The 23,634-nt window shown below is 38.6% G+C and overlaps 1 protein-coding gene across 1 annotated transcript; it reads left to right on the top strand.

The window, feature by feature from the left end:
- Positions 1 to 21,413: 21,413 nt before the first annotated feature.
- Positions 21,414 to 23,054, top strand: LOC113766385. Its single transcript, XM_027310581.1, has one exon. It carries the CDS (start codon positions 21,414 to 21,416, stop codon positions 23,052 to 23,054), a length of 1,641 nt encoding a protein of 546 aa, XP_027166382.1.
- Positions 23,055 to 23,634: the final 580 nt, after the last annotated feature.

The raw sequence follows: 23,634 nt of genomic DNA on the forward strand, positions 1-23,634 counted from the left end.
ACACATATTTCACCTTTTTGAACAAGATCACGAATAAAGTGATGCTTTATATCTATGTGCTTTGTCCTAGAATGATGAATAGGATTTTTGGTCAAATTTATAGCACTAGTATTATCACAGAATACAGGCATGCAGTCATACAACAATCCAAAATCATTCAAAGTGTGCTTCATCCATAAAAGTTGAGCACAACATGCACTAGCGGCAATATATTCCGCTTCGGTTGTAGACAAAGATATTGCATTTTGCTTTTTGCTAAACCAAGAGACTAAACAATTTCCAAGAAAATGACAAGTTCCACTAGTACTCTTTCTATCCACACGACAACCTCCAAAATCAGCATCCGAATAACCATATAGTGCAAACTCATTAGATCTAGCATACCAAAGACCATAGTCTAATGTACCTTTCAAATACCTAAAAATCCTTTTTACAGCATTCAAATGTGATTCTTTTGGACAAGATTGAAATCTAGCACACAAGCAAACAGCAAACATAATATCAGGTCTACTTGCGGTTAAATAGAGTAGGCTTCCGATCATACCTCTATAATGCTTTTCATCCACATGATTACCTTCTTCATCTTTGTCAAGCTTTGTAGAAGTGCACATTGGAGTTCCAACTTGCTTTGAGTCCTCCATGCCAAACCTTTTCAGCAATTCCTTGGTATATTTTGCTTGATTTATAAAAATTCCCTCAAGCGCTTGATGTATTTGAAGTCCAAGGAAGAAATTTAATTCTCCCATCATACTCATTTCAAATTCATTTTGCATAGTGGTGGAAAACTCCTTGCATAGATACTCATTAGTAGCACCAAAAATAATATCATCAACATATATTTGCACAATAAGAAGGTCATTCAACACTTGCTTAGTAAAAAGTGTGGTGTCCACAACACCCCTTTTGAAACCATTTTCAATCAAAAAACCACTTAGTCTTTCATACCAAGCTCTTGGAGCCTGTTTTAGACCATATAAAGCTTTAGATAGTTTAAACACATGACTTGGAAATTTTGTATTTTCAAAACCGGGGGGTTGATCCACATATACTTCTTGATCAATAAAACCATTTAAAAAGGCACTTTTAACATCCATTTGAAACAATTTGAAGCCTTTAAAGCATGCAAAAGCAAGAAGCATTCTAATAGATTCTAATCTTGCTACGGGAGCAAATGTTTCATCAAAATCAATTCCTTCTTCTTGTGCATATCCTTTGGCAACTAATCTGGCTTTATTTCTTACAACAACACCTTTATCATCCAACTTATTTCTAAAAAACCACTTTGTACCAATGATAGGTTGATTTTGAGGTCTATTAACAAGTGTCCAAACTTCATTTCTCTCAAATTGATTTAGTTCTTCTTGCATTGCCAAAATCCAGTTTTCATCCTTTAAAGCATCATTGATATTTTTGGGTTCAAAGAGAGAAACTAAAGTAAAATTGTCAATCAATTTTCTAGATGAGGAACGAGTGTTTACCTTCTCGGATGGATCACCAATTATAAGCTCTTTTGGATGATTTTGGCTGAATTTCCAAGCCTTGGGAAGATCTTTGAGTGGATCATCATTTTTGTCTTCATCTTCTTCTTCTTGATCATTATGAACTTCATTTTCCATTTCAGTTGCTGCTGGTTTAGAGCTTCCTTCATTTCCAATTGATAGCTTTTCCATTCCTTCTCGAACACCTACATCATCATCCTCACACGAACTTTTGGAATTATCATCATTTGTTTCATCAAATGTTATATGTATAGCTTCTTCAATCAAAAGAGTCCTTCTATTAAAAACTCTATATCCTCTTTTATTCTCACAATACCCCAAAAATATTCCTTCATCAGATTTTTTATCAAACTTACCTAGATGTTCCTTTAGATTCAAAATAAAGCATTTACAACCAAATACTTTGAAATAACCAACCGTAGGTTTCTTATCAAAAATCAGCTCATAAGGAGTTTTCTTTAAAATAGGTCTCAAAAGTATTCTATTCATCACATAACATGCAGTGTTTACCGCTTCAGCCCAAAGGTATTTAGGCAAACTACATTCACTTAACATAGTTCTAGCAGCCTCTTGTAGTGTCCTGTTTTTCCTTTCTACAACACCATTTTGTTGTGGAGTTCTTGCAATTGAAAACTCATGTGTAATGCCATTATGATCACAGAAATCTGGAAAACCACAATATTTGAATTCCGTTCCATTATCACTTCTAATCCTAACAATTTTTAAGCCAAGCAGATTTTGCACTTTAGCAAACAATGAAGTAAAATTCTTGAAGGCATCATCTTTATGAGCAAGAAATAGCACCCAAGTGTATCTAGAATAATCATCAACAATTACAAAACAATATCTTTTACCACCCAAGCTAGTAATTTGAGTGGGACCAAATAAATCAAGATGCAAGAGTTCCAAAGGTTTAGAAGTAGATACACACATCTTAGGTTTAAAGGAATTTTTTGTTTGCTTCCCAAATTGACATGCATCACATATTTTGTCCTTATCAAAACTGATTTTTGGCAAGCCTCTAACCAACTCCTTTTTCGAAATTTCCTTTAGTAAATCCATGTTAAAATGACAAAGTCTTCTATGCCACAACCAAGGATCTTCATTTGAGGCTTTAAGACATTTCAAGCTAGATGAATCAATTTTATCAAGAACCACAATATATATGTCGTTGAACCTCTTACCTTTGAACACAATATTATATTTGGAATCAAGCACAATGCATTCATGTTTTTTGAATAACACATTCAAGTCTTTATCACATAATTGACTAACACTAAGCAAGTTATAACTTAAGTTATCAACTAAGAGCACATTATGGACAAAAGTTTCACCATCCTTACCAACATCTCCTATACCAATTGTCTTAGCTTTCACATCATCACCGAATGTCACCTTTCCACTTGATTTTGATTTTAGCTTTATGAACAAGGAGGGATCACCGGTCATATGCCTTGAGCAGCCGCTATCAATAAACCATTTGGACTTGTTTGATCCTTTTTCCTGAAAATAGAAAGTGTTTGGTACCCTTTTTAATTTTTGGGTCCGCAATAGTTAGCATTGTATCTAACTAACCACATGCATTTCATCCCTTTGTTCAGATTTCTTTTCACATAGCAATCACCTTTCAAATGCCCTCTTTGACAACAAAAACCACACATAATGGAAGAGTCCTTAACATGTACTGGTTTGACATATCTCAATCCACCTTTTCTATATGTTGTGAAACCATGTGCATTTTTGTTGTGTGCAAATGTTCTTTGAAAAATAGTAGGATGTGTAGGTGACATGTTCCTTTTGATAAACTCCTGCTTTCTTGCTTTCAAAGTCTCATCCAAGTTGTCCATTCTCTTTTTTAAATCACCATGTCTTTCCTTCAGCATTTTACAAATATTTGTCTTTCTATCAAGCTCATTCTGAACATCAAATCCGGCTCTTACAAGACATTCATTGTCAGTCTTTAGTTGTTTATTTTGTTGAAGGAGACATGCATTTTCATGAATGAGAAAAGCAATTTTCTGTTTTAGCTGCTTGTTCTTATCATAAGATTCCTTCAAAGCATTATGCAGTTTTTCAACAAAGGATTCAAGATCATCATCTTCTTCATCATCACTTTCAGATTGAGAGTGTATGGAAGTTACCTCATTATCTCCAATAGCCATGAAGGCCATTTGAGCTGATTCTTCCTCTTCTTCAACTTCCCCTTCAGAGTTGCATTCATTCCAAGTAATCTGGAAGTTGTTGAATCTTGGCTTTCGATCAGCTTTTCCATCTTTCATTTTCTTCATGGGGCATTCGTTTGCATAGTGTCCAGGCTGTCCACATTCATAGCATTTGTCCACTTGCTTCTTGTTGAATTCTTGTTTTCCTTTGTTCCTTGCATTTGATGAATAATTTTGGAATTGATTGCTAGGTCCTCCCTTTCTGAACTTCCTTTTATTCAAGATTCTTTTGAAACCTCTTGTGATGAGAGCAAGATCATTATCATCACCATCCGAATCTTCATCATCCAAGTGAGCTGGATCATCTTCACTTTGAGTAGTCTTTAGAGCAATATTTCTTTTTGCTCTAGCATCCTCTTCCTCCTGCACTTTAGATTTTAGTTTTAACTCATAAGAGGTTAGTGAGTTAATGATAGATTCAATAGGCACAGAACTTAAATCCTTAGCCTCCTCTATTGCAGTCACTTTATTTTCCCATTCTTTGCCCAATGCATTGAGAATTTTTCTGTTCTTCTCTCCCAAGGTGTACTCTTTGCCCAACACCTCGAGATCTTTGATCAAGTCAGTGAACCTGCAAAACATTTTGTCAATATCCTCAAGAGGTTCAATCTTAAATGATTCATACTTTGTGACCAAGATGGCCTTTCTCTGTTCTCTCACATTGTCACCACCCTCATGGATTTCTCTTAACTTATCCCACATTTCTTTGGCTGATTTACAGCCTTTCACTCTAATTGATTCATTTGAATCTAAGGCACTATAAAGAACATTCATGGCCTTGGCATTCAATGTGAGGTTAGTCCTATCTTGAGCATTCATTTCAGCTCTCATTTTTGGCCGAAGCAGCCCTGTATCTGCATCAAGAAAGTTAGCTTCATGCGGTCCTTCACTCACAATAAACCACAGTTCAATATCAAAAGATTGCAAAAAGATAATCATCCGTTCTTTCCAGCTAACATAGTTGGAGCCACTGAACATGGGAGGCCTAGTAACAGATTGCCCCTCAACAAACATAGCATGACTGGTTGTCATCTTTACTCCAAGCCGTTAGAGCTTAATCTCAAGGAGACCAAGCTCTGATACCAATTGTAAGTCCCAAAGACAACCAAGAGGGGGGGTGAATTGGGTTGATTAAAATCTTAACCAAATTTATGCACTTTTTCTTTAATAAAAATTTACCTTCTTTTCTAGTAATGATCAACCAAGTAGATTAGAAGACAAGAGCAATATTGATCAGAAACACAAGTATAGACAAGCAATGAGAATTTTATTAAACAGAAAAGTAAATTAGGGAATCAAACCAAGTGTCTACCAAGCTATCCTCAAACTTGAAGACCACACACTAGGAAGAGCAACTTCTCTTAGATGGAAGAAGATCAACTAGATGTACAATGGAGGGAGCACTTCCTCCTTGCCCTAAGCCTCACTTAGTCAAGCTAAGAAGTTTTACAATCACTCAGAAAACCCTCAACAAAGCTACACTAAAGATCCTTTCAGTCACAAAAGAAATGCTCACCAGAAATTCACACCACTTTAAAACAAATCTTGCTTTGGAGACTATTTTCTAGCTAAAATATCTCTTGAGATCTTGTAAACAAAGTGTGCAAAAGTCCTTCCTTCGTTCAGAACAGTTTGCTTTTAAAGGGGAACAAAAATGGGCTTCATTAAAGCTTCCAACGGATAGAAGGCAGATGAAGGGTCAGCTAGCCGTTGGGGCTTTCGGACGTCCGACGATCAAATTATCGTCCGAACCAATCGTCCGAAAAACAGCCAAATTGAAGTTCGGACGTCCGAAAGAATTTTATCGTCCGAGCTTCAGTGTCCGAACGTCGTCCAGAGAGTTATCAAATCTTCGAGGAATTTTTAGGACGTCCGATGATATTGATGTTCGTCCGAAGCATGCGTCCGATCCTTCAGGACGTCCGATGCTTCCTTGCGAGCGTCCGACAGTGTCTTGGCAGAGAGTCATCAAAGCTATGTGGAATTTTTAGGACGTCCGACACGATCGATGTGCGTCCGACAGAAACTCCTTCCTGATGTTCTTCATCCCTTCGGACGTCCGACAGATTCCTTTCGGCCGTCCGACATGAGTGTCCTGTTTTTGCTTCTTCTTTTGGTTGATTTGCAATTCATGACATTTTAGTACCTGATTCTTTGATAGGCAAAAACACTTATATTTGAAGAAGGTTAGATAGATATTTCAAAGAACTTTTGTGATCATCAAAACCAAGAATAACAGACTCAATACAATATCCATTCAAATTTAATACAATACTAGCCATTACCACGATGTAAAGTAAGCAAAAGCGAAAAATGTTCAAACTTAACAATATATAACAATCATCCAATCCTTATATCGGTTCTCAAAAGATACATCATATCCGAAAATATACAACAGTCAAGATGTCTAGTCAATTACATTAAAACCCTAATACAAAAGTACATCCCAAGGGTTCCTTTGAGTCTTACTTCATGCCCATTCCTGTTAAGGAAAATAAATCTATGGGGTGAGCAATCGCTCGTGAGGTCAAGAACACACATGCAAGCACGTTGTCCAAATAGCAAACCCAATAAATAAGTAAAACAATAACATTCGAGTAAATAACAATTCAGTGAAATGTAAACAGAAACAATTCAAGGATATGTTAGCTCTCAGGAGCTAATTTTCACTTGCTTTGCAAATTTCATTCGTATATCTTCCCGTGATGACTCTCCGTCAACCGGATCAATATTTCCAATCCGTAGAACTCCACTTACTGCTCATGTCCGTCCACCGTACACCGCACCGGACCCGCACGACATTTATAAGGCGATACTCCACGAGTATGCCAAGTGAGATATCTCCAATAGATCAAGCTTATCATGTAATTCTCATGACTCACCGAGATTCCCGACCAAATTCATGCCGGCTCGAGTCCCAAGGTAGGCCTATGAGTTTGGGCGTCCCCCATGTACATTTGAGAGTCGAGAAGATTCACTCCAACGACGTATGCAGCCATAGCATACCATTTCATTTCATTCAAGCATTCAATCATTTCATTTGATTCAATCAAGTCATTCATAGTTCATTCGTTTCATTTCAATCATGAGTCATTCATTTCAAATAAGAACGAGTGCGGTAAAGTACACACTCGCCTCCATTTTCAAAATCTCCAATCAATTATAACAATTAAGCATGTGTCAAGTATTCATACACTTGGCACTCACCAATACAAGAAACAAGAAAGTGTCCACTTGAAGGTTCAAGCGTTCACCGTGGGATCCTCTTGAAGATCCTCTTGGGTGCCTGAGTAATTAATAATAAACTATTATTTATAAATCTCAATTATCATGAAAGATTGTGAGAACCCTAAACCTTTCATACTTTCTAAGTGTTTTGGTTTACTCCTGTTCCCGTTTAATTGAAGTATTGTTCACTAATCGTTTTAAAAACGGGAAGGCCTTGTTGTTATGTGCACTTGTGTATGAGATATGTATGTATGTGCACGTGTTAGAAGTACAATTGAGCGTGGCAATCAAACTTGGAAAAGAGGGAAAATTTTGCGAAAATGCTGAAGGACCGAATCCGGCCGGAAATCCGGCCAGTTCTTGGCCGGATTGTTGGCCGGATTGTGGAGAAGTTTTGAAAAAAAAATGTGTTTCGTCTCTGCCTCATATCCGGCCAGGAATCCGGCCAGAAACCGGCCGGATTGTGACAGGACAGCTGGTTTGACCAGCGTTTTTTCTTCCTTCTTATCACTTTTGAGCACCAAAATATCTCATTTCTCTTCTTGTTCAGCCATGAGCTTTGAGAGCAAAGAGAGAAAAACTCTTCAATCTTCATCTTTGATTTTCCTTCAATCTTGAAACTTCACCAATAGATTTTAAATTCCCTCCGTACAAGTGAGCTTCTTGGAAGGTTAAAGCTTTTGGGTGGAGTGATTTTAAAGGGGAGCTTGGAATTGCTAGTCTTCTTGAGTTGTGAGGTAAGATGATTAAGAAAGTTCTCTCTTGCATTGCTAATGGTTAAATTGTGAATTGTAAGGGTTGGATATGTTATGTTGTGAGTTATATCTTGATTTGGGTTGATTATGGTGAAGTTTTCTAGTTAATTATGATTTTTCTGTTTGCATATGATTTTGTCTATGTGGCCAAGTATGATGAATGGAAATGTTATAGAATGAGGCTAGTTGGTGTGAATGATGGTTAATTGCAAGAAATTTGTGTTTGGAAGGAAATTTGGAAAACTTAGGGTTTCATTACCCTCAATTCTGTCCGGCACTGTAGCATATAGTTAGAGGCCGAATTGGCCTTGGCTCAAAACATGAAAGTTGTAGGTATTGATGTTTTTGAAGTTCCTGTAAAATTTCAGGTTCATCGGAGTTTTGTAGAGTGAGACAAGCCGAAATTACTATTGCTGTTCTGGGTTCATCAGGATGTTAGAACTGCGTCTGAAATGGGTTGTTTTGACTGGAATTGTTTTGGATTTGGGTGTTGAGGTCTTCTGATGAAAGGTAGCTTGATGTCCTAGCTACCATATGCCTTTGGAATTTCTGCATTTGGACCTGTTTAGACTAAGTTGTACTGATTACAGCATAGGGTAATTTGTAAACCTGCAATTACGGTTCTGGTTTGTTATTTGGCATATTTGACTTAGTTGTGCTGGGATTTGGACTGAGTGACCTTCTACATTGTTGTAGCCCTGGTTCTTAGCTTCGAAACGGTGGGTCGTACACCCTAATCCGATAATCGTAGTGCAATTCGTGCCATGGGCGCAAAATGATGTCAAAACTATTTTTATCCGAAAATGTTTCTAGCTTGTTTTTTTGTATTTATTGTGTATTTATATGACTTGTAAGCCTAGTGAATGGCTTTTGGATGGGATTATTCTATATGACATGTTGGGGCTGATTTAAGGAAAAAAAATGAAGCCATTAATGGCTGGAAAATAGGTAAACACAAGGGACATGCCGTCCGTTTATTTTCTTGTAAATTGAATAAGTTAAAGTGGGTTTTGGACATGTATTTTGTATCGGCCATAAGGGCATTGCTTCTAAGCAAGGTTTTAAGTGTGGAAGTTAAAGTATTTTGTCCTCCTTTTCACATGATTTTATTGGCTTCGGTCATTTATTGACCACTTGAATATATATGCTATTGAGTCATACAAACGATTCCGAAAGAATATTGCCTTAGCTTATTTCCTGGAAAATTTGAATTGTTTTGAGTGAAGTGTTTTCGTTACAAATTTTATAACCCTTTTGGTTTGGGTCGCATTAGGGTTATTCTTGCCCACGGATCCAAATGCCTCTTTATACTTTGAAAGTCTTTTATACGTTTACTCGCAAGTAGTCGGGTATTTCTTAATTTCATCTAAATCATGCTCGATGAATTGTAATGTGATCTTATTTAATTTTAGGTTTCATTGGTGATTGAGAAGTGCACAATAACTAGGTGAGTGTTCCTTGTTTGTTATAGCTTCTTGATTTATGGGCTTGTTATTATTGATTGATTATGTGATTGAATGATTGATAAATACTTTCAATGATTGCTCAACGAGTTTTCGAGGCGAGTGTGTACTTTATCGCACTTAGCCTAAATGATTGTGAAATTTTAATGATTGAGCGATTGAAATGTTAATTGTGCATGAATGTAAGCCTTTTGGGCTGAACTGGCCATTGCCCCTTGTTACCGGTCGTCTCGAGCCAGAAGCGGACTCGGTCGGGCGATTAGGGACTTGGGTGAACGTTTCGGTATACTCAAGTATTACCTTGTAGGTTGGTGGAGCCTGGCCAAAAGCCAGGGACGGGGTGAATGAATGAATGAATGAATGAATGAGGGGGTTTTATTTATACAAAATGCATTTTCAAATGATTGAAGGTAGGGGAATGAAAGGAGAATGAATGAATGAACGAATGAACGAATGGCTCCTTGTGAGCCCGTATCCTTTTAATGAATGTGTTTATCGCTTTATTGGTACTTGTATCTTGAATTGTTGTATATATGTATTGAATGCATTGATTCTCTTGTTGCCTATGTGTACGGAACCTCACTGAGCTTTCCAGCTCATTCCTTTAGTTTTTTTTGTTTTCCTTAGCAGGGGAAGCCGTGCAAGGACGAGAGCCTGTATAGACTAGCTGGGTCTAGCTCTTGATTTTCTTTTGTTATGGTTCTCGCCCCAATGTTTGGTGGGCTGGTTGTATGGAGAATGGAGAACCTTTGTACATAAGTTGTATTGCTTTTGGGATGGCTTTGTATATAAGTTTGATTTAAGTTGGACCGTTTTATGTTATTCTTATTGTTTTCCGATGGTTGCCTAAAGTGATCGACTGAGTCCCGGCGAGAGCTGGGCAGGCGGTCCGCTGAACCCTCTGGTTCGCCTTAGGGGGAAGTGGGGCCGTTACAAAGATCGTACACATGTACAATCTAGAAATATCGTGAAGACGAGCCTAAAATCTTCTTGTAAATCAAGGTTTTAAAGTGGGGTCCAAGAACACAAGAAAATCTGATTTTTATCCTTAAAATCATTGAATGGAAGTAAGTAGGTATGAAATCAAGTAAATTATTTTCCAAACGAACGACCGAAACCGGTCTGAGAAGGGACACGTCACAATCCGGCCAATATATGGCCGGATATCCGGTCAGATTTCTGGCCGGATTTGAGGTACAGAGCAACTGAATTTTTTTTCAATTTTCACCAACTATCCGGCCAAGAACTGGCCCGATATACGGCTGGATTCTTTGAAAATGGTTCCGGCGCGAAAATTTTTCAAAAGGTCAAGAATTATCGAATTTAGGGACATTCTTGGAAAAATCATAACCCACTCTCTGAAAGTCCAAAATTGAAAAATTTAGCACCGTTGGAAATTATTTCGAAAGAACTAAAAGTTCCTAGAAAACACTTTTCCATGATTCCAAATGGATGACATTCAAAATGTGGCTCAAAGTGGCTGTTTTGGAATGCCAAAACAGATTTGGGTTGATTTTCGGCAAAGTTTGGAAATTCGGCAAAGCTACCCATATGAATTTATAAACTCACAAGTGTAAGATAACTTACATAAACTAAGATTTTAGAGGTTGATCGTTCATTACCTCTTTGGATGAGTAAGGCAGAAAATTTCGATCCCTTGGAGTTAAAGAAAAACCGTGAGATGAAGCTCTTTTCCTACCTTGAGGTGATCTCCAAGTGGTTAGCAAAGTGTATGTAAATTTTAAGGTGATTTAGTGAAAATTTAGTGATGAAATGAAGAAGAACTTGATGAAGAAATTTGGTTCTTTTCTCCCTTGGATGGCTAGTCAGCTTAGAGCAAGAGAGAGAGAGTGTTTGATGAAAAATGAAACTTCCTTGAGAAGCTAAAATGTGTGGCTAAGAATGCCTTAAAAGTCAACTCTCTCCCCGCATGCTGTCGCGCCCCACTTTTTGAGAATGTGTGGTGTGTGTAGTGTGTGTATAGTGGAATGTGAACGTGTGCGAAATGAGAAGTAAAAGGCCATGGGACTTAAGAATGCGACGATTTTGGCCAAAAAAAGTTCAAAAGGGTTTCTTGAAAAATGGAGTCGCCACTTGGTATAGAGTTAGGGTGTACCAAGTCACCCAAAAATGATTTTTGTTTTTGAATGAAAAAAGTAAATAAACCCTTTTAGAAAACTTTTGGGTCTACGTAACCAAAAGAGGGATCGGGGGTCACATTTGACGAAGGGGAAGGCAAGGATAAAAATCCAAGGCACCCCTTCGACCTAGCCAAGGCTAGTTGCGTGACTTAAACCAATTTTTCCTAATTTTTCTACCCAAGGTATGTATCGCGTGTTGGATATGTCTATATGAATGCAAAAACCTAGACCTAGGGGGACATGGGGGAAATTTCTCTTCAAAGGTTGAGTGGTGCCAATCACATTAATTGTGAAGCCCAATAATGATCCTTTGGAGAGGTCACACGTAATCCTAAATGACGTAAAAATGAGTGGAATGCATGCCATGTGAAAGTGTGAGTTTGTGTGAAGTGAGAAAAATGATAAAAGTAATAAGATATAAGTGGAGGTGTGCAAATGTCTTTGCAAGGTAAGGTAAGTAAAGAATAATAAGGTGAAAAATGCCATAAGGTGCATGTGTGAAGTGAGAATGTAGAAAGTAGTGTGAAAGTAGTGTGAAGTGAGAATGTAGAAAGAGGAATGGAATATAAAGTAAGTGATAGTGAATGAATGAAATGCATGAATCCTATGGGAATGCAAGCAAAACGGGTACGGGGACTCTTAACTTTGTGACTTGATTTTTCCTTTGATAGAGGGAATATAAGCGTGCTAAGGCTTAGAAAAAGCCACACTCGTCTATATCCCATATTTAAGGGGACTCTTCAGGCAAATGTACCCTAACTAGCATGAGATGCAAGACCTAAAGTGAGGGGAAAGGGGAATCGAGGAGCATGCCAGATGATAAAACTAAGGAAAAATGCATGATATGTAGTGAATAGGCAAATAATGCATTAATGAAAAACAAAGGAAAAATCCTATTGGGTCTAGCGTTGGACTAGCCCTTTCTATGAATTCCTACTAGCATTAGACTAGTGGAAACGATAAAAGAAACCACAACTAGCGTTGGACTAGTGTGGTGACGTACATTCATCCATTCCATTCATCCACACTATGGAAAGCAAGTAGACATACCAAATACTCATAAACACGTAGCACGTAACATTTAGCATGCTCGACTAGATGCAAGAACCTAATAAAGCAAATTAACACATAGCAACAAAAGCAAGCAATCAAGCTAATGAACCTATTACATTTGCTAGCTAGGCACATGTCTTCAATAGGTCTTCATCAAGTGTTTTCCAAGCCCTATCTATTACAAGCCAAGAGGTGTACACATACCCCATAATGAAGTACTTAAATAAAAAGCAAAAGTAAATAAAGAAAATGAAAGGAATTAAAGAAAGGCAAAGAAAGCAAAGTAGACATGCATATTCACATAACACGTAAGAGCACGTAGGGTCAAATGAAGTGCAAATAAGGGATAGAGTGTACCTCCCTTGGAATGGAGTCCAAATGAAAGAAAAATGGCTTCAAAACAATAAAACGGTCAAGGTACCACTTTATTTGGGAAAATTAAAGAAAATAAGCAAACACAAGCTCACTTGGTCATAAAGCCCCTAAAGTCGTGACTTAAGTGCAATTGACAAAGCATGGTAGTTAATTGAAGCAAAGCAAGCGATGACATTGCAAAAATTAAAACTACTAAGGATCAAATTGATGAAATTATTCAATTGGTTGGGCCATAGTAGGACAAGGGGAGACTTGGGGGGTCAAAGTGCAAATTTTAGAAAATATTTTCATGCAAAACATGCAGCTACGTATGACTTAAACTTCTGCAACAAAAAATGAAACAAACTTCCTTTTGTATCCAAGCTTGCTGCAACTTTCATTTTTACAAATACATATCAATCTCAACATCAATTTTGATCCAAAACCTTTCAATCAAACACCCAAAACTAATCTAAGCATCATAGCTCACAATTTCAACATTCAAACCAACTCAAACATAGAAGAAAATTCATGCCAATGCTGGAAAATTCAATGCAAAAGGTTCGGCAATCCTGATTTGCTCCTTTTCAGCAAGCATTCAACCATAGCTCAAGTGTTGTTGTCTTCCCTTAACTATCCCAAACAAAAATGTTATGAGCCCAAAATCAAATAAGAACAACAACCAAAAATGCAGCAGGCAAGCGTGCAACATAGAAGGAAATCATGCAAATGCTAACAAAACTTCATGCGAGATGGAAGAAGATTGCTGCAATTCAGAAACCTCGGCAACGGGTGAAGCCTTTGGAGTAACCCAACTAGTTGTGACTTTCATCTCCAAATGCAGACTTCAGACCCAAAAGGATAGCTTTGTTCAAAAACAGAAAATGCTAACCAAAATCATGGCATGGAACTAAACATAAGGTCCGAAACTTTGACAGCAAACCAGCATAACAAAAAACTGATGCAAATTTCTTGGCAACTTTCATGCAAAAATGGTTCGGCTACTTATTGTCTATATGGCTAACAAACATGCAATCACAGCTCAAATAGACCCAAACACCCAAGACCAATCTAAGCATCATAACACACCATTTCAATATTCAAACAAACAGCTTTTTTTACTTCAGCAGAGGGAAAACAGCAGAGGTAAAGAAATGAATGCAGCAGCTTTTACTTCTTTTATCTTAGCTTAAACATATTTGCGTGCAAGAACTCAAATCAGCTTGTCATCCAAAAACCAAATGCAAGGAATTCACCCCCATTATCATCAAATGCCACTCAAGCATGAACTGTCTTGAAAATTTGAACAAAGCCAACGGACAAAATACAGCGAAGAAGAGAGCGAACTTGCGGTTAAAGATTCTAAGCACAAAACAGGCAAAGCTGCAAACTTTCTGCAATTTTTGTTCGACCAAAACACAATCTTATAGTAAAATTCAAATGAGACCTACTGATTCAACACATAGGCTCCAAACATCACAACTTTATCAGCAAAGAAACATCAACTAATCACAGCAACAAAGACAGAAGCAAATAATTGATAAAGAAGACAGCTTTCTACCATAAAAGATAAGGATCTTACCTTAATGAAGCGTGGGATGATTGCTGAAATGGTTTCTGGCTGATCTTCAAAGGGACGTCAATGGAGCAACGATGATAAGGATCTTCAACAAACACCTTTGCCTCCCCGCGATGATGGAAAACGAACAAGGGCCGTGGGTTTCTTCTTCCTCAATCACCTTCCTTTTTGCTCAGTTCCGTCTCTCTCCAACTCCCTTCCCCTTAGCCGTATTTTATCCTCTTGGTTTCTTTCTTTTTGCCGTCCAAAGAACCACTGTTTTCTCTCTTTCTCTCCCAGACCTCAGCCCCAATTTCTCTCCCTTGCTCTCGGTTTTTTCTTCGCCGTTAACTCTCTCAACCTCCGCCCAGATTTTTCAGTCTATCTCCCTCTCTCTCAAAGCTGCGTTTTTTATGTTCAAAGCCATCAGATTTTCCCGTCACTTTTTGGTTCCTCTCTATCCCTCAGCCGTTACTTCTAGCCTCTCTCTATCTCCCCCCAAGCTCTCTCTTTTGCGGCTGCCTTTCTTTTTTCTATTTATATGGGAGCCAAAACCAACCCTAAACACCCAGCCACTTCTTCTGTATTTGCAGCCAAGGGCTGCCCGAAGCCCTTCCTTGCAAGCTGCGAAAACGCAGCTTGCAAGTTGCGTACTATTTTTTTTTTTTTTTTTTTAAAAACAAAAAAATATAAATAATAATAATAATAACAAATTAAAAAAACCAGGTAATAACAATAATAATACTAATAATGATGAAAACAATTAAAAAAACTAACAACTAAAAACAACAAAAAATGGCCATTTTTCAATCTTTTTCTACATTTTCCCTTTTTCATTTTCATTCATTTTTCCTTCTTTTTTCCTCTTTTTCTAAATGAACCAAATAAAAGATAAATGAAGTAGAGAGATAGATAAATAAAATCAAAATAAAACAAAAACTCTATTTTTCTTTTTCCTCGATTTTCTCTTAATGCTATGCTAAAATGGCTGACAAATAAAAATAGAACAAACAAAAAATGAATAGTAAATGAATAAATAATAAAACACCAAAAATTTGGTGTCTACACATGCACTTGCGCACGTTTCGTGCTCGATTTCTTTCGAGTTTGTTTCACTTGTGCTATAAATCTCTAATGCACTTTCATTCATATTATTATTATTTACTCTTAATGGTCTAAAAATAAAGGTCTAAAGTCCCTCAATTAATCGCGCGCGCGAAAACGCGTACCTCCGATTTGTGCGCGATAAAGTTGAATTTCCAAAAAAATTCTTATAATGATAGTATTGTGAGAACCCTGAAAATGCTTATATAAATAATATTTCATGTGTCAATTGCATTTTATTTGCTCTTTAATATTTTCTAGTACTACTTTGATTTGTTGGCAATTAATTACGTAAAACATGTTTGCGTGGAAATTTATATAATTTTCCTAAGTAATGAATTCCTTGGTTTCGCTAAACTAAGTTAAGATTCGTAGAGCTAGATTAAATTTTCTTCTTGTATTAACATAAAGTTTAGATTTCCTTTATATTGGTCAAACTTGATTTTAATAGTTTAATTAATCAGACAAGATTAGTATAGGAAGCTTTATACTAATTTGCAATCAATAAATTTCTAGATTAAATTAATACAAGTACTATAATTATATTCAAAACCTAAGATTTCAATAATCAAAGTCTTGTAAGATTAGCAATTCAATTAGGCGTTCAAAGCATTTTGGGGACAAGTTTTGGAGCTTAATTAGGACCAAGGACCGGAGTGGCTAATTGGAGAATTAGTAGAAAGACTAAAATACCCTCACCATTTCACCAAAAACCACTCACGGCCACAACCATTCCCTGCTCAACCAAACAGCCCCCGGACACCATGATCACCAGCCATCCAAGCTGGCCAACCGCAGCTCCACCACCTCTGCCGGCCAATCCCTCACTTCACCACTGCAGCACACCACCTCTATCAACACTCTACCACCCTCAAACCAGCAGCACCACTTCACAACCTTATACGCTACCTCTTCATTCGGCCAGTGAGGAGCTTAACCAATTCGATACTCAACATCACACACACTCAACCGAGCACCACTTCCATCTCCTCTGCACCACTACATCTCAGACCACAACCACAAGCCGCATTCCACTTCACTAGTGCATCGTGAGTATCGACCGAGAGGAGAGGGAGTTACCTGCTGTGACCGAGAGCAAGAAGAAAAGAAATCCTTGAGCAGAAAATTCCCTGTGCTGTCCGCGAGCTGAGGATAGGAATTTCAAATCTCTTGCGTGAGGGCTTATCTGGTTTTTGAGGTAATTTCCTTGGGTTAAATTTAAGTCAAGCATCAGTAGTTGAAGTTATTTCAGAGTATGCTTGTGTTGTTGTTGTGGTCAGACGAAAGAAAAAAAAAATGAATGAGAAATCTGTTTTGGGAAGAATTGGTTTTGCCGTGAGCTTGAATAAGGAATGCAGACTCGATTATTGCTTAATTGAAGTATTCTGAGCTCAGATATGAGGCTGCTTACCACTAAACATGATGCTCAAAGTCATGCATGTCAATCTGGGTGTTCGGATGATGAACTTAAGACATTAGAAAATTTTTCTGTTTCGGTTAAATGTCTTTGCCGAGAGTGGATTGGAAATTATAGCTTTATTTTCGCTCCTCCTGTGACAATCTGAACCTAATTCTATGTTTAACCAATCATGAACAAGAAGACTAAGCTAATCAGGGGCATGCATGTATGGTTTAGGCAGTCGGTTGAGGAAATCAAAACTCTAGAAAATTCTGTTTTGGTTGAAGAAATTTCTGCCGAGGAGCTTGCTTGGGTTGGTAGTTTCACTTCCGAAATTATGCGACAATCTGAGGTGATTAATTGTTTAACCAATTAAAAACCATAAGTTCAGGTCTTATAAGAGCTTGCATGGGGAGGTTAAGGCATCCGGATGGGATTTTATTTTAATTTTGAAAAGAATTTCTGTTACATAATAATAGAGAAATTTCCGTGAGCTTACTTTGATTATTGCAGTCTAAATTGGTTTTAATTTTGTGATCTGAGTTATAACAATAATTACATAGCTTATATCAAGGATTAGACTCTGCATGTAATTGATTAAGTGTCATGCATGATAATAATTGGGCCTGGATTAATCTGGAAAATAAGAAGATGAAAACAGAATTTTCTTTCAGATATTGGTGTCTTGTTGTAGCTGCCGAGCTGAATTTTCTGGACTGACTTGATAGCTAATAAATTCAGAATTTGTGCTTAAGTAATCAAGGAGTAAATTGAAAGGCCTCAACTGATGATATTAACAGATAAGGAACTAATGAGATTAGAAAATCCTGTTTTGTTTGTGCATGAATCTGCCGAGAGGATTGGTATGGAATTGTAACTGGAATTCTTTTTGCTTGTGATCATTTGAGCTCTCAAGTACAAATAGCCGAGTGAAACTTAATGTGTATGATGTCTAGGACCCTGCAAATTAATTCTATGAAGTTAGTAGACGAATTAAAGAACCGAGAAATTCTGGTTTGAGGGAACTCTTTTTGCCGAATCTGATTAGGGAATGATTTGCTCAATTTGTTTAATTAGCCAATTTTGATGAACTGTGGTTATTATCTTAACTAACTAAGGGAAGATAAGACATCTAAGGGCCTGTATGTTGAGTTGCACGAATGGATAATGTAATTGGAAACTTGGAAAAAAATTCTGGATTTGTGTGATGAACTCGAGTATAGTATGAACCTGAATTTGAATTGGAAATTTTCACTAGCTAGCTACATGTCTTCAAGAGCTATTAGAGTACAAAAAATTCCTGTTTTAACCAAAGAAAAATTCTGTTTTGGAATCATTTCTATTGCTGGAATCCGCTTTCGAATTACCGTTAACTTGAATCTGAAAATCTTGAAATTTTAACAATGGTTTAACTCCAACTTCCGAACAAAAATTATGCAGTGTTTAGCTAAGTCATTGCATGAGAAAGTGAGAGTTAATGGCCTGCTCTATCCGAGTAAATGAAGTAAACAGAAAATTCCCTTCATGCATAAGTCATTCGTGGTTTACTAAACAGATTTTTGAAAATTTTGGGAAGTTTAACTCTATTGCTCGAACTTGATTATGAACCAGAATCTGCGGTTTGACTTTAGAATTTATTTCCTTAAGTTGTAGGGAACTCGAATTGCATGATTAAACGCACAAGTAGCCTGTGGATTCTGTTTGGAATCGGAACGGGAAACTTGTATCGACCCTACGAACTCGAGTAGCCGCATTCAAAAAAAATTTACCAAAAATATTCTTCAGCTAGCATTATATTATTAAGCTCCAAAATTAGCGTTTCGCCTAAAACTTTCTAATTCAAAAATTTCCTCCCACTCAAACTAGCCTTGCTAGCTCTAGAAAATAATTTGTATAGCTTTTGGAAACTCTAAGTTTTAATTTAATTCTTTTCCTTCCCTAAGCTTTGCACTTGGATAGTCAACTATATGAAAGTTTCAAAATATAAGTTTTACCAACTTTAGCGAGAAAGCTTGGGATACTTGCTCGGCAAGAAACCCTATTCTAAGGGAAAATAGTTTTTACATATAAGCTTTACAAAAAGCCGTAGTTTAGAGAAATATTCAAAGTAACCTTCTAACTTGGATTTTTGGGAAAATTATCGACTTATTTCTCGTAAGTGATACTAGTTACCTTTCCTAGTATAAAAGTATGAAACACTTTTACTACATTTACAAAGCTTCAATCTAAATAGTTTTGGAATTCCTTAAGGGAGTAATTAGTATTGAATTCTTTTACGAATAAGTTAAAAACTGAATAGAAACTTATAGTTTCAAAATTTGGTTTCTAGGATTCCTCGAGGACACGGATTTTGACTCCCAACCTGTTATCTGAACTCCACTTTTGGTGAGTGTCCCTGCCTGTTCTTTTCCTACTTGAATTAAGTGCTTTCTTGACTTGCTATGTGCTAAACTGCAAAGAAATGAGTTTTGATCCATCGAAGTGAGCAGTGTGTACTTTATCGCACTAGCCGTTCGAGTGGTGACATGTGTGAATCATTTTCTAATGAATCCTCGAATCTAAACGTAGTTAGTCGTTGGGTGAATCCCTCGACATCTGAATCTAACTACAAAAACATTAAACCTAACCGTAGTTAGTCGCTGGGTGAATCCCTCGACATCTGAATCTAACTACAAAACCCTTGAATCTAATTGTAATGAGTCGTTGGGTGAATCCCTCGACATCTGAGTCGATCTACAATAAAGTCGTTGGGTGAATCCCTCGACAAATTCTATTACGAGTATATCTCGAGTATACTGCGTCGGTAGATGAAGTTAGGGCCCAAAGCGGAGTTATGAACGGTGACGGGTTAGGATTAAAATAAGTGAATCTACATGGACTTTAAGTAGTGAGAGTTGACGGAGGGTCAACTACGATAAAACGGCATCCAAGCAAGGGAAATGGCTCCTGAGAGCCCTGTATCCTACTTTGTGTGGCTATACGCTTTCTTAATTGTTTAATTTGTGTAAATGACTGCTCGTTACTTGAATTACGTGACTGCATGTTTTGGGGCACCACTGAGCTTTAGCTCACCCCACGTTTATTTGTTTTCCTTACAGGATGGGAAGATTGAAAGTATTTGCGCAGTTGTGTTTCTTATGATTGAACTTAAATAATTTGGTTGTAGTTTGCGGATTGTAGCGGATTGTAATTTATGCCTTGCGCTTTTCATTTTTTTTTTGGATTGCCACTTGAAGCTGGAAAATGTGTAACCCTAACTCGAATACTTGGGTTGTATTTGGGACTTATATATGTATCTGTCCGGCTTGGTGCGATTTTTATGCTTTGGTACGTAGCGTAAAACGTTTAAGAGCGCCGTTGGTTATTTTATCAATGCTATCTCTGAAGTTAATGTGGCTTTAAGGGTGATCCTTTTCGGGAGAGGTTGTTTTGTAATGTATAAGATTATTTTTCGAATGGTTTCGAGTTAGATTGCTTGCGTGAGTCCTGGCGAGAGCTGGGCAGACGGTCCGCCAACCCTTTGGTTCGCCTCAGGGGGAAGTGGGGTCGCCACAGGTGGTATCAGAGCCTAGGTTAGAAAAATTACTTGAGAGATATACAACACAAGTCAGGAAACCCGATTTGTCTAGGAGTAAGAATTGAGACCTTAGATATGTTTTAAGTGATGCGGATCTGATTAGCTATTTGAGTTCTAACCTCTAAGTTTAATTCTTTTGCAGGTATGGAGAATGGTAATGGACATGCTTATGGTAATGGGGCGCCTAATGGTCATATAGAGCCTCTTAGGTCTATCTCTTACAGACCACGAGGTGGAGGAGCCCAGATACGTTACACCCCAGCTGATAGGCATCCTAGGTGCCAGTGTAGGGCCATGTACGCCTACCCCAATGAGCTAGTACTATCCCTGGATGACGAGCGCCATTTGAAGGACGCTAACTTCACCTTGTCTCAGGATGTAGAAGAGCTGAGTATCATGGTGGACACTCAGTTCGACCGCATAGCGGAGCAAGAGCAGAGGATAGCAGCGGAGCATACTAGGCCGGAGGCTGCCCGCGTAGAGATAGCACGTCAGAGGACGAGGGTGACCCGATTGGCTGAGAGGATTCGTGATAGGAGCGTCGGTATCAGAGCTGATGCCGCGATGATGATAGATGAGGCCACGAGTATCCTCCAGAGTGTCGAGCAGGAGGATCCGGAGGAGGATCCAGAGGAGGATCCGGAGGAGGATCCAGAGGAGGACCCGGAGGAGGATCCGGAGGAGGACATAGCTCCTGATAGCCCTGCGGAGGGATAGGCTTGGATCGATTTGACTATGATGGATATGTAGGGTTAGAATAGGGGGACATTAGCTAGGTCATCAAGTTTTGTCTAGGTGGATGACTTATTTTGAGGCACTATATCCCTAATTTTTGTTTAAGGGATTGTTTGTATGTATTTTTGCTAACTACGTGCCTTACTTTTGGGAATGCCCCAACCCGTTATTTGTATGACTTTTATCCGGTGATATATGTTAAGTGTTTTACTTACTTCTCCTCCATTCCATATCGATTTTATTTACTCAGGAAATATTAATAAGCCTAAATAAATAATCCAACGCCTAATCGTTTGATCCCTCCATAATAGGCATAACTTAGACTATGGATCGCCAAGTGGTAGGAAGGGGCCGCGGAAGACCCACTAGACAACACCCGGAAGCGGGTAGAGATAGAGAGCCCGAGGTCAACCCAGACCAAAGGCAAGAGGGTGGGGCCAGAGACGGAGTGGCCACCTCTATCAATCGTATCACTGACGTCCTAGAGCGCTTGATTGAACACCAAGCTGCTGGACCAGTGCGCCATCCAGGAGGCCCAGCCGATTCTAACGACCGGGCACTGGAGAGGTTTCTAAAGTTCGGACCTCCTAAGTTCTACGGAGGACCTGAACCTGAGATAGCTGAGGGATGGTGGGAGAGAATCTCCGACATCTTCGCAGCCCTGAACTATACGGAAGAGCGGCAGGTAACTTTTGCCGCATTCCAGTTTGAGGGAGCTGCTCGCTCCTGGTGGAATCTGGTGAGAACTAACTGGGACATGAATCGTACTCCAAGGACTTGGGCGAACTTCACAAGGGAGTTCAATGCCAAATTCCTCCCACCGCTCATCCAAGAAAAGAGGGAGGATGATTTCATAAAATGTAAGCAGGGGGCGATGAGCGTCGCCGAGTACGAAGTCCAGTTTACCAAACTATCTCGATTTGCTCCTGAACTGGTAGTCACGGAGCAAAGGAGAGTCAGAAGGTTTGTACAGGGTTTGAATGTGGAACTACAGGAAAGTTTAGCTGCTATAAGGATAGATACCTTTGCTGAGGCTGTTGAAAGAGTGCAGCGAGTAGAAGTAACCAGAGCTCAGGTGAAGTCTTTTCAGTCCAAGAAAAGATTTGCTCCTAGCAGTAGTCGGGAGCCGACTTTTGGAAATGCTCCACCGGCCAAAGTGGGCCGAGGAACTAGTGGAGTGAACAGTTCTGGAGCACCACGAGGCGCCCAAGCAAGAGAAAATGGGGCCAGAAGTGCAGGAGGACGAAATAATGGAGCTAGAGGGGGACCAATTGGAAGAGGACAACCTAGGAATCGGCCGCAAGGGGGTCGAGCAATAGTTCCTCAAGCGACATGTGCTTATTGCAAGAAACCTGGTCATCCTATGGATAGCTGCTGGAAGAAGCAAGGAAGGTGCTTGAGATGCGGAAGTAGTGAGCACCAAATCTCTGGATGTCCAAAGATGCAAGAAGGGACTCCTCAGAACGCTAGACCAAACAATTCTGGAGGGAGCCGACCAACAGTTCCTGCCCGAGTGTACGCCTTAGGGGACCAACCTGTACCCGATTCCTCGGAGGTAGTGGAAGGTACACTCCCAATTTTTCACCGACTAGCTAAAGTATTGATTGACCCTGGGGCAACTCATTCTTTCGTTAATCCATCTTTTATGTTTGGAATAGATGTGCAACCAGTTAGATTACCCTTTGATCTTGAAGTTAGGACACCCATGGGTAACAAGAACGTAATCACTAGCTTGGCTTATAAGAATTGTGAATTCTGGATTGGAGAGCGTAAGATGCTAGTGGATCTGATTAGTCTGGATATAAAAGGTTACGATGTTATTATAGGAATGGATTTTCTAGGCCATCATCATGCTAAACTTGACTGTCGAGCGAAAGTGGTGGAATTTTGTATACCCGGTGAAGCAACCTTGAGGTTAGATGTTAAGGGTAGGTTAGCATCTTCTGCTATGATCTCAGGAATTTGAGCAAGGAAAATGTTGTCTAAAGGAGCGCAAGGTTTCTTAGCCTTCTTGATAAACGCTCCCAGTGATCAAGTGAAGTTGGAGGATGTACCAGTGGTACGAGAGTTTCCGGATGTTTTCCCTGAAGAGCTTAAGACTCTACCGCCGGAAAGGGAGGGTTTAAGTCATTGTAATAAGGGTTTAATGGTCCATATCCTTGCTTTATTTACCTAAGGGATGACCTCATAAGGTTCGGTCAAACCCACAATTCTTAGTCTTATGGAAATAGTCAAACCTACAATTCTTAGTTTTTGTCAATCCCACAATTCTAGACTAGTTTCATATTATTTAGTTTTTTCATCTCTACGTAAGGCTATAAATAGCCCACACTTCCAACGATTTTAGGCATTCAATTAATAAATCAGATTTTGAAAGTTTTCTTGGTTTCTCCAAGGCTTCTTGAATACTTTAGAATTTCTCTAAGTGTTCGTGACTTATCAATCTAGAATCACATTAGGTTGTGGCGTCTTCTACCATTATACCAAGGTTCGTTAACCACATGATTAACGGGTTGAGGTCATCCGCTCCAAACTTGGTGTCCTCT

Source organism: Coffea eugenioides, chromosome 3, assembly GCF_003713205.1.
Source record: "Coffea eugenioides isolate CCC68of chromosome 3, Ceug_1.0, whole genome shotgun sequence".
Taxonomy (NCBI): domain Eukaryota; kingdom Viridiplantae; phylum Streptophyta; class Magnoliopsida; order Gentianales; family Rubiaceae; genus Coffea; species Coffea eugenioides.

What these genes read in the sequence shown, in the direction of transcription:
- LOC113766385 (XM_027310581.1), top strand. Translation starts at nt 21,414, where the DNA reads ATGGATCGCCAAGTGGTAGGAAGGGGCCGCGGAAGACCCACTAGACAA.